The sequence below is a fragment of the Hoplias malabaricus genome, chromosome 5 (assembly GCF_029633855.1).
Source record: "Hoplias malabaricus isolate fHopMal1 chromosome 5, fHopMal1.hap1, whole genome shotgun sequence".
NCBI classification, from domain to species: Eukaryota; Metazoa; Chordata; class Actinopteri; order Characiformes; family Erythrinidae; genus Hoplias; species Hoplias malabaricus.
The window spans coordinates 51,421,673-51,433,921 of NC_089804.1; the positions used below are offsets into that span (position 1 = coordinate 51,421,673).

General features: G+C 42.4%; 1 protein-coding gene across 5 annotated transcripts in view; it reads left to right on the forward strand.

The window, feature by feature from the left end:
• casz1 (castor zinc finger 1) overlaps nucleotides 1-12,249 on the forward strand; it is a 224,625-nt gene that overhangs the window by 202,894 nt on the left and 9,482 nt on the right. For all 5 annotated transcript variants that reach the window (XM_066671955.1, XM_066671954.1, XM_066671956.1 and 2 more), the window contains 8 exons: nucleotides 295-459; nucleotides 2,563-2,735; nucleotides 3,088-3,950; nucleotides 8,791-8,923; nucleotides 9,464-9,527; nucleotides 10,502-10,665; nucleotides 11,422-11,544; nucleotides 11,770-12,087. In XM_066671955.1, the coding sequence (XP_066528052.1) occupies nucleotides 295-459; nucleotides 2,563-2,735; nucleotides 3,088-3,950; nucleotides 8,791-8,923; nucleotides 9,464-9,527; nucleotides 10,502-10,665; nucleotides 11,422-11,544; nucleotides 11,770-12,087 (2,003 nt within the window). The remainder of the gene's footprint in view (nucleotides 1-294; nucleotides 460-2,562; nucleotides 2,736-3,087; nucleotides 3,951-8,790; nucleotides 8,924-9,463; nucleotides 9,528-10,501; nucleotides 10,666-11,421; nucleotides 11,545-11,769; nucleotides 12,088-12,249) is intronic.

Consider the following 12,249-nt stretch of genomic DNA (forward strand, 5'->3'; position numbering starts at 1 on the left):
AAGACTATGTTTTGTTTTGTTGTGTTAAGTTTGTTTGAAATTTGTCAGGTTTTTCAGCTGTTATTTAATTTGATTAAATGAAATCCTATATAATAAGTAATAAAATCTATTATTGTTGTTGCTGTTGTTGCTAGCTATACCAGTCTGGGACACCCTGCACTGGGCACATGTATCACCCCCTCAGTTTACTGCCTCAGTTGGCTCTTATGTTACGTCCTCCAAACTCCTCTGTACACATACACTATCGCTAGCAGTGGTCTTCAGTAACCTGTTGCTTTGTGTTGCTGTTGACAGAGGTTCACGAGTAAACAGGATGTCATAAGGCACTACAACATGCACAAGAAGAGGGACAACTCCCTGCAGCATGGCTTCATGCGCTTCAGTCCACTGGATGACTGCAGCGTCTACTACCACGGCTGCCACCTCAATGGCAAGAGCACCCACTACCACTGCATGCAGGTAAACACCAGCATTACAGTATTACAGTACACAAGCACACTAACAAACCTTTACTTGCTGCAGCACGTCAGAGTTTACAGGGGCTGTCAAATATTGTGTAAATGACTTCTTACACTGTTCCTTTAGGGTTAGGTTTGAAAACCACAGAGCTACAAATTGTGTCTTTTTATTTTATTTATATTTTATTGTCACTTAAATGTGTTGACTGTTTAAGGCATTGTAAAAATGGGTCAATTTGTGCAAGCTCTGGGTAATAAATTCCACAAGGCATGTAAGTATTTAAAGATGATTTGCTGAGCTATTCTGGGGGAAATATCAAGGAAAGAATGTATAGTGTCAATTTCCAAATGGTAAAAGATCCTGCTGCTGTATGGCAGGATATCATGACTACCCAATGACACTCTATAGCCACTATATCAGATGGCATGGAGATTTGGTCATGTAATATAGTTACACACAACAAGCCTCAAGAATAAACCCTTGCTGTCCATGCCAGCCATAGGAAGAGAAAGAGAGAGAGAGAGGCAAGTTGAGATACTCTTCAGGATCCTGTGGCTTACCTAGGTCTATAAAAGGAAGTTACAGTTCTTTGACGTTATCCATTAGGTCTGAATTACCATTTAAGAGTAGTTTTCGCTCGTTTGACAAAAGGTGTCGTAAAGTAAATAAAAGACAAAATAAAAAGATGTACAAGACACAGCCCCACATTCCCCTCTCGCTCTCTCACTCCTTAATTGGCATGGATAAAATTCAGTAAGTTGTTTATATAAACTCAACATTTTTCATCTTTTAGTACCAAGCGGAGAGTTGAAGATTATATCCCACCAGATTTGTTTAATTTTTTACATCTGCTTATTTTCAAGGTGTCATCAGGCCGAGTGCTTTCTCACCATGGGGAGCGGCGTCCAGGGGCAGATGGCTTAAGATATATTCTTTTTAAACCCCCCTAACGGCGTAATTGTTATTAGACATTTCAGCTCTTGTTTTAACAGCTCTGAGAACCCGCAGATGTTGGCACCCGTTCTCCTGATTTACAGGGAAAAAAAACAGAGTGGCATTTTTTTCATTGTTTGACTCAATATGGTGAAGTTGCCCTGTTTGCACGGCTGAAAAGTGCCAGGGATGATATACAATTGCTGGTTTTAATTCAAACATTAGTCTGTGTTTCCCTGCTGCCCAGAGGACTCCTGAGTGCTGCTGCTGAGTAACAGAATGGTTCAGACTAAAGAAAGTGACAGACCCTGTGCCTAACCCCCCCTTTCGCCCCCCCTCGCCTCAACTCATTTGTTCTGCAAGTTAAAGTAAGGCAGAGACAGTGGTCTTCTGCTACAGAGTTGTATGTGTGGAAAGCCTTAAATGGAAGAAGGTTCTAACCACACACCAGCCCACTATGTTGCAGTTGCATTGCCATAGTTATTAAGGTCAATGTTACTCAATGCAACGTTTATGCTCTTTTTATTGTTTGCACTAGACTTGCCCCTGAAAGAGCTGGTTGCACTGAGCAGAATTAGAATTTCCTTCAAGTTATGTGCAGTCACCAGTAAAATATGTGGGTGTATACTACTGCTCTGTAACTGGAATACACCTGACAACTTAGCAGGACCATTATTAGATGTCATCTGTAAATTTTGAAAAGTTTATGTTAGTCAAAACAAGTTCCACTTTTCTCTTTCCCTTTTATTCATCTCTATGTAGTGGTTTACAGTGTAAGGCCGATGTCAGTGCAACCTGGCACACGAATACCTGTTCAGCGAAAACTGCACTGTCACCTCATTTGCCTTCTCAAATGTTTTTCATGTTTCATGAGTTCTCCTTTTGAAAAACTCAGATCTTGAAAAATGTTTTAAGTTTTTTAGGTCAGAACTTTCTGAGCTCCCCACACCGAGTTCATTGCCAAGTATTTTTTTTTTTTGTATCAGAGGTGTTGTTTCCAGTGCCCCTGCAGAGTAGAGAAATCCAACCACCAACATACACTTCGCAGAGTATTCATTTTCCTCTTCTGCAACCTTCTGAAACCCACAATGTTTACTGCGCTTCGTCATCCGCCTCTGCTCCACTTCTAGTGAAAGTACTTTTTTTTTCTTCTTCTCCCATTTCCATCAGGTGGGCTGCAACAAGGTGTACACCAGCACGTCTGATGTCATGACTCATGAAAACTTCCACAAGAAGAACGCACAGCTGATCAACGATGGCTTCCAGAGGTTCCGCGCCACAGAGGACTGTGGCACTGTGAACTGTCAGTTTTATGGGCAGAAGACCACCCACTTCCATTGCAGGTGAGGACCACACCACTGTAGCGGTCTCAGTGCATATATCTGGAATCTATATATTATTACCTCAGAATATTAACAAAGTATAACTACATTAGCAATGTATTAAAATACACTGACGAATCAATAATGCTATTTGAATAATTGTCTTTATTTTGACCAATTTAATTTAAATATGTGTGCCCAGTGATTCCGGGTAGGCTCCGGACTCCCCACGACCCTGAATTGGATAAGCAATTACAGACAATGAATAAATATATTGATGAATTAAATCGTGTATGCAAAATTTACATTAACATTTGTTGCTATTCAAATAAAATATGCTAATCCCCCTCCCACACCACATTCTTTCTTGCAGACGACCTGGCTGCACTTTTACCTTCAAGAACAAGTGTGACATTGAGAAGCACAAGAGCTATCACATCAAGGATGATGCATACGCCAAGGATGGTTTCAAAAAGTTCTACAAGTATGAGGAGTGCAAGTACGAGGGCTGCGTCTACAGCAAGGCCACCAATCACTTTCACTGCATCCGCCAGGGCTGCGGCTTCACCTTCACCTCTACCAGCCAGATGACCTCCCACAAGCGCAAGCATGAGCGCCGCCACATCCGCTCCTCTGGCGTGCTAGGCCTCACCTCCTCCTTCCTGATCCCCAAAGAGGAGCAGGAGGAGTCCAGCAACGATGACCTGGTGGACTTCTCGGCCATAAGCAGCAAGAACTCCAGCCTGAGCGCTTCACCCACCACACAGCAGCAGCCTTCCTCCGCCCTGCCCCACCTGATGGCCACGCCCACCACCGCCATGGCCTCCAGCAGCCACAGCGTCAAGCCCACAACAGCCCTGGCCCCTGCCAGCCGCATGTCCACCTTGCTGTCCCAAGCCTTGCCCAGCAACATGCCTATGGCCCTGGCCATGGCCAGCAGTGCCCTGGGTGGAGCCTCCAACCCATTCTTCCCCCTCCTGCCTCGTCTCCCCTTGCAGCTACCATCCACTGCCACTGGCATGATTTCCACAGCCAGCTCCGGAGTTCTCTCAACACCCCGGGACTCACTGGCCCCCAGTTCCAGCTCAGCAGGGGAGCTGCCTCCCACCTCCACACCCACCTGCTACACTGCTTCTTCCATTATGGAGAAGATCTCTGCCAGTAAGGGCTTGATATCCCCAATGATGGCCAGGCTGGCTGCTGCTGCCCTCAACCCTGCCAGCAATCCAGATACCGGTTAGTGCATTCACACATCCCAGGAGTCACCACTGTGTAGTCACTGTAATCGACAGTTCAGATTGATTCAGCCTCAATCACAGAAAAACATAACAATAAGCTTGCTCAGTGTTGCTAATACAAGCAGCTATGCATATGAAGAGAAAAATGTTTAAAAATGCAGTAATAGCTAAAAGAATATAAGAATATAATGTGTAAACTATGGTAATGACTGTGCTCCAAAAATATATTGTGATAGGAACATTCAGAATAAGAGTCATTTAGAAACCCTGTCTTACAGTAGAAAACACAGTGTTACAGTAGAAGCTAAAAAGTGATATCTGTTTTGCATTTAGAGCACGGCACCATGGTATTTCTGAATATTATTGTTCGGAAGTGTGAAAAGACCTGCACAGGATTCTGTAAAAAGAGAAAACAAGCCAGTTAGACCTATACTTTATGCACAATTACCACAGTTACTTCCTCTTCCCCATCTCTCTATTTTTCTCTCTCTCTCTCTCTCTGTCTATATAGATCTTTCTCTCTCTCTGTCTCTCACTTTCTCTCTTACTCTGTCTCTCTCTCTATGGATCTTTCTATGAATCTCTCCCTCTGTCAGTCTGTGGATGTCTGTCTCTCTTTTTTTCTGTCTGTCTTACAGTAAAAGGGCACTCATGGGCCATCGGCTCATTTCGTCCACAGACAGTACACAAATCTCTGATTTCAGGATTAGGGCAAATATTGAGGGGCTGGTTTGCTGCCCTAGACCCTTTATTGCAGTGATCATTGCCTCGATACCCACAATCCATTAGCAGATAAGTGCTGTAGTGGTAGTGAGCGGCCCCTGTAAAGCCGCCTCTAATAGCATTCTCAGGAGGTTCCCAGAGTCTGTGTTCTACATGCTTCCTCATCATCAGCCTCTTATCTGAGCATGCACTCGTTCCGACCAAATGGAGCCTGAATAAAATTAAGTTGAGAAATTGAAGGTATAAAGCAGTTTTTTTATGCAGACTGATATAGAGGGGGGAAAATAACTGAAATTGTTGAAGCAGAAATGACTCAGCGCTCCAGAGAGGTGTGTATGCGTGTCTGTTTGTGTGTGTGTATGTGAGTGAGAGTGGAGTTGTCAGCTCCATTTGTGTGTGAGTTGGATCTTTTGGTATATACTTCAGATCTGGAAGTTTTTATATTATGTTTAATATAAAACAAATTATGTATTAAATGCATAAAAAATATTCATTAAATAAATGTTGGTAAAATACTGTTTAAACTACTAAAGCTGTAGTTTATACAAAATGTCTCGAAACTTTGCAAAGTGTTGATTAAATCTCAAAGCAGATACGCTGACACGTGCTGGTGTAAATAGATAACAGATAACATCCTGCTGTTCTTGAAATGTAAATACTGAATAAAACATGGGCTATATATATTTTTTTGTCATTTTAGATTTAAAACTGACATTTTATCATTGAGAGACATTTTATTTGAAGTTTGTAGTAGTGATGTATAATATTACACTGTAGTAGTTTTACAGTAGTTCTTCGGTATATCATTGAAATAATCAAACAACTGGACACATTTCCTTTGGTGATTTTAGTTTATTATGCTTCAGTCTTGTATATGATATTATCTAATATTAAAGAACAAAGAGGAATAATTATGATTTTAATGTAAGTTATCTGCAGCTGTGTATGCCTCTGTACCGCTGGTGATTGGTTCATGAGCAGGTGGGCTATGGGTAACGACAGCACGGTGTATTCTATATGGGAGAATAGGATTGAGGCAGTGGGTCCTGAGAGAGCCAGGGCAGCTGCTGGAGGGCGTGTAGCCTGTCACAAACTCCGCCTCTGGGGCCTTTGCAGGTACAGAGCTGCAGATAGAGCTGCGGTCCACAGAGAGAGGGAGCTAAGCCATGAAAATGAGAAAGAAGGGGCACATAACTTCTGAGGGGTGGGATGGTGTCCGTGTGATGGGATGGGGGCGGGGAGCCACAGATGGTGCGACTTCCCTTTACGGGAGAGAGTGTGTATCTCAAAACTTCACACTTCAACATGAAGCATCTCACCAGCTCATAGCGAAAACGTCTTGTGTTTAATTTAGATACCTTTGAGAAAAGAAAAAAAGGTAGAGAAAAAAAATCCCACACCAGACAGAGATGTCAGTGCAGATCATAACGTGTCATTGCTAATTTTAAGTGTTTGCTCAGAAACAGCGTGTGAACAGGACATTTGTGTAAAATATGAAGAGGATGTGGTCAGAGCTTAGCGTTAGAAAGGAGTGAACAATGTTTACTGCGGCTATTTTCTGGCAGTTTCTTTTTTTCTCTTTTTTTTTCTGAGTTAACAGTTGTTGCACAAGTAAACACGGTTTGGTTTGAGCCTATCTCTGCAGGACTCGGTGGTGACAAGCATCTTGCTAATACACTCAGGTGTCATTGTCTCCTTGTTGAACGTTCACTGTTTTATCAGTGTTTCACACCAGCTTACCCTCGAGTGTTCCTAAAGAACCTGGAATCTAAAGGGTTCGCTAATTAGACATACAGTACAAATGATCTTTCACAAGCTTGGTAACTTAGCAGGAGTAATTACACACTAGAACATTATTCTTGGATAATTTCCAGAAAAATGCTGCTTTGAGATCATACGCCCCCCCCCCCTCCTCTATCGCTAAGATTATCAGTGAGTTTGTCATGGAGACTGCGAGGCTGATAAAGGATTTAATGACTTCCCTCTCGCATGGTCATTATTTAACTGTCCTTTTTTAACTTCAGGCAATTCATTCCCAGAGGCAGCCCAAAGGAGAGGGAGTGCGCTGGCTCTGGTTTGATGTGCACTGGCTTCCTGTAGTAGAGGCTGATCAGAAAGCATGCTGGGAGTATGGCTGCTTGAAAGGATAGCTAGCTAGCTTTTGGGGTTGGCTGGGTGGGAAGGACAGAGCACTGTTTATCATTAGTTAAATGGGGATTTCACAGCAGTAGCCACACAGTGGACTCTGAGAACCTTTGGTTTAGTTAGAATGTGTTGCATCTCCAGCAGTTCCACCGGATGAGTCAAATTATGCCTTTTCCTCTGAAAATGTGTTCTCGGAAGAAATTGCATACTTATAATTACTTATAATTACTCATAATTACAACTGATATTTCTTATTTTTGCACCATCAACTATGTGCCATTTATACTGCGTGAACTGGAAAATACCACGTTTTCTGATGACAATGATTCTGATGAACAAGGATTAGCCCTGACTTGTCTGTCATATCAAAACCACGGCATGAATGGACTAATAGATATGACCCAAAATTAATTTGAATTAAAGGGGAATTCCACTTATTTTAAAATAATTTTAGATGGAAATAAAAGAATGGTTTGATCTGAAACACTGACTGTAAACTCAGCATTGTTCACTGTTTATTGATGATAGGAACCAGACGTCCTAAGAATGTAATCCCAAGAATTTAGATACATCATAGATAGTTATAAAATAGTTGCAAATATGTCTGTAGCCTGGTTGGTCATGGTTTCGGTAGAACATTTTTGCCCTAAAAGTATTTTTAAATATAGTATTTTCAGAGAGTGACATGCAGGTTTTTGTAAGACAAAATAGTGCCTGTGAAAAAACGTTCCAGTGTCACACTAAATATAAACATCACTGATGGTGTGGTGTAGTGTGTTAAATGGCTATATATTTGTTGAGGTGCAGATTCTGGTCCTTCTCCACCATTTTAAAGAAACTTACGCTTGTCTCTGTAGCATTTCACACACTGAACCGTTTTGTTATAACTCAGTGATTAAAATGAAACTGAAATGTTGGTTGAAATTCTCTTTAAATCTAAATCTCCACAGTGATGTTTCTAATCTAGCTGTACTTCTATGCCTTTAGTTCATGAAGTTTTTTCCCTTCTATAATCAGGGACTTGAGATTTAGTTTCATCACAAACAATATGTCTGCATGTCCTTCTATGGGTTTCTTCTCTGCACACACATTTCAACCTTCACAGTGCTGAGGGCCAAGGACAGACAGGGTGACATGTCCTTGCCTGTCACTGGTCCTTAGCAGAGCCAGGTTTGGTGAACAGAGAACCTCTCGTGAAACCAATCTCTGCTTATGCACTCAGCACAGCTGCAGAGGTTACAGCAGGCCCTTCGTGTTTATTCTTCCTTTTTTTTTTTTTTTTAAATAAAATACCACTTACTCGCTACCAAAGGCCCTGCTTCCTCTTTATAGCCTGAGGACAAATTAATATTTCAACCACTTGGGGATTGGGGAAAAAGCCAGGGTGCGCATTCTTGTCAGCATTTTTTACCCCCTTCTTTATCATTTCACTTTTTTCAAATCTCCCTTCTGCCTCCTGTCTTGGCTCAGCACATCTGCCGCATACCTGCGTTGAAAAACTGATCGAGAGGTCGTGCTATTTGAACTGATCTGATTGGCTGTCACCTCCAATCTGACGGCCAGAGCAGATGTTCCTTATGGGCATGCTCAGTGGCACTGAGTGCCGTCCGTTGTCAGGCCAACAAGGACAAGTGGTGATGAGAGGGAGGGGGCAGGAGGGTCTGCCTGAACCTGCCACTTTCTCTCAGCATTAGCGTGTGCCGTAATGACCAGTTAAGAGGCAGGTCCTCAAATGGATTGTGACAGGGGCCACTGAAAAAGGAGTCTTTTTCCCTCATTCCTCCCGCCTCTCAATCACCATTTAAATGCCTTGACGGCTTGACATAATTCTGCAATAATTATCACTCGCAGTCCTCTCCTCAGTCCGGACACAAGTCAGATTGGATCTCATCACAGGGTAATAATGCTGACCAACAATAGCTCTGTTGTCTCTCTCTCTCTCTCTCATTCTCTCTCATTCTCGTCCTCAGGAAATGGGCAGCAGGCTCAGGCTAGCCGGTTTAATCCGGTTCAAGTGAAGCAGGAGCCGATGGACAGCACCTCCGGGTCCTCCCAAGAGTCCATGCAAGAGCACAGCCTTGACCTAAGCAAGAAAGACCACAGGTATGGCCCAGAGACCAGCATCAATCCCCCAATCCCCCAATCGCCACACACCCCTCCCACCACCGCTTGTCACCCAAAGCCCGCCCAGACCACAGTGCTGTGATTTATCTCAGGAATAATAACGTATTGTGTTAATTAGTGTGAGTGCTCTTGTTAAAACCCCCTCACAAGGTGGGTCTGCAAAGTGGTCAAGGAGGAGATTTACACACTGTCCCTCTCTCTGCCATAACCACCACCCCCCTAAAGAAATCTATCACAACTGTAAAGATTTGCTCATAATATTTTTTTCTGTTGATTATAAACCACATGTCAAATTCGAAACATGACAAGTTGTTCTGTAAATTTAATAATTGGATTAAAACTCGGTCGAGTTTTAAGTAATTCCTGCTATTTACCGCCTCACGCTCTGTTTTATCTTATTTATGTGCTGCTTGTTTTTTCAATATCTTCATTACATATTCACACAGTCTAAAATAAATAATAATATTTACTATTCCCATGCAAATCTTGGCTAAACATTGTTCATTTTGCTCGTTCCAGTAATGAATCAAATGGACACCCTGCACCGGCAAATACATCTCTTTTATCCTCACTTATGAATAAGGTAAGATCCATCCATCAAGCGCTTTTCATCCCAAGACAAATTAGCAACACGCAGAGGGGGCTGTTTGTTTTTTAATGTTTCACTGCTAATAAGATGAGTTTGTATCATTTAAATTTTCCAGCCATTTTTCATACAGTGTAATTTCAGCCTACCGCTCACAAATTAATATAATGAAGCAAGAGCTGGGTGCCATGCCAGATATATAGAGATGTTTGTTTTTTGATGAGCTGTTTTGAACTCTGCGCGCATTTTTTTCCTCCTCCTCCTTTCTGCTTTTTCTCTTCCATCCGCTCTATCTTTATTTATGGAGTTTGTAAATTATTTGATTAAAAAGTCAGCAGGGAGAAAAAAGAGCGACTGTCACCCTCATTTTTTAAAAAGACTAAACGTTACGGAGTGAATATTTAAATGTTGTGTGTTTTTGTGGAGATTAAAATGGACATTGTTTTAATCATACATCTTTTTCTGACTAATACAAATGCTGCTGAGTGTGAGTTCCATTACCTTGATGATTTAAAGAGGGATCAGACTGTGTTTTTCCTTAGGGCTCAGCACTGCTCGGCTCTCTCTCTCTCTCTCTCTCTGTCTCTGTCTCTCTCTCGCTCTCTCTCTCTCTCTGTCTCTCTCTCGCTCTCTCTCTCTCTCTGAATGTAACTGTGCCCTGGGCTTAGTGTTAAAGCACATTCATGGGGTTTGGCACAGAACAGTGTGTGAGCTCTGGTAGGGGATTGATTTTGTTTAAATACCCTAAAGCCCACCCCCCACTCACTCAAGGGTGTCTTTAGGGCTCCTGTTCCAACCCAGTGCCTCACATAAAGCATGCCCAGACGCACACAAAGGACACTTGGCATGTGTATATTGGCCTGTGCTCAAGTGGGAGCTGATTGTGTTTGTAAACTGTGTAGCAACACTCCCCTGCGCACGTGTGTGTTTCGGGGCATATGTGTGTGATAACTTGTTCACCGTGTGTGCAGATGACGCAGGTGAACCCAGGCTTCTTCAATGCTCTGAACCTGAAGTCGGAGCTGGAAGGGGGCCAAGCACCAGAAACTTCCGAGGCAGCCCAGTATCTCAGCAGGCTGATGAAGAGGCCTGCTCCAGAGAAAACTACTGAGCTGTGGAGGACCTACCTGCGCAGGTACGGTGAAAAACAAATGTTTGCATTTACATTCCATTTCAATTTTCCACAGCTATAGGAATGTAATCCCATTGCACAGTTCTGTCTTTTAAATGCTTTGGCAGCCATGTTTTTTGTATTGTATCTTGTACTCAAATAACCACTTTTGCTTTACTTCAAGTAAAATCTGTGAGCTGCACAACACAGTTTAGCATTTTATAAAGTGCATTTTACTCATATGTACTACAAAATAAAAACAGTATTAGAAAACAAAATTGCCTCTTTGTTGATCACATAAATATCCAGATTGTGCTGAATATTCAGACCTTCTAGGACTGGATTTGTCTAGACAGTTTTCTGTTGAAGACTTGTTATGTTACAGTCCATTATTCTTCTTTGCCTTTAAAACTCCTGCAGTTAGTTAAGGCAGCTCCTGTGCTTTGTCATTGTCAGTTGGCAGTGAAATGCCATTTTCAGTGTTTGTAACTGCATAGGTATGTAGAACGTTTGTTCGAAAGGCAGCATCTGGTTAAGCACAGTGTGTTATACATTCATTTTTCAAAGAAAACAAATTTGAATTTTATAAAATTCACTTTAGTCCAGTGCATTTATTTATTGACAGAACACTTTGGCAGCCTTATAAATTTCCTGTCTCTTAAACCAAATTTTCAAAGCATGCCAAACTAAAGGTGAAGAGTTGATAACGACTGGTGCTGTAGATTGTTATCTTTCTTTCTCACTCATATGTCATTATTTCCCATTTCACACCTTGTGCAGATATGATACTGATGAAGTATGTGACGGACATTGTGATTTCCTGAGCAAGGTGCACTTTCATTGTGTTGTGGAGGACTGTGGCGCTCTCTTCAGCACTGTGGATGGAGCAATCAAACATGCCAAGTAAGGCTCACATGTGTTCTCATAAACACAAAAGCAAACATTCTTAACATGCTATAGCCTCATGCTCCTTACTGTGTATGGTGAGGTTGTACATTTGTGTTCGCACTGTCTTATTTTCAACATTATCATAAAGTAATGCTAATGATGTGCTATGTTTAGAAGCTATATCGTGGCCTTGTGTGTGGATCTAATTGGGTGTAATCATGACTCTCTGTCTACCATCAGCTTCCACTTCAGAGCCAACCTAAAGGTTAAACCCGAATCCTCTTTGAATGAGGGCAAGGACTCCAATGAGAGTGCCCCCAATCAGCTCGCAGCCCCCATCTCCATGGCCAGCTCTCCCCCCTTGGACGTGCCCGGTGTGGCTGCATCAGGGGGCTATGGCTCTTCCCCCTCGTTGCTGGCCTGGAAGCAACTGACAGGCTCTATCCCACAGCTTCCTGCCACCATGCCCAACATGCCTGCCACTTCTCCACTGGCCACCACCTCACTGGAGAATGCCAAACCTCAGGTTAAGCCTGGCTTCCTGCAGTTCCAGGACAAGTGAGTACAGATGGAATGGAAAGAGTTCTGTTTTCTTTTAGGAGAATGATGAGCATGTGTGCATTTGCTGTATCATTTCAGTTAAAGCAAATCTTAAGTGAAAAATCAAACATTACACGATTACCCCAAAGGTAATTATTTAGTTGAGACGTGTGCTGTCTG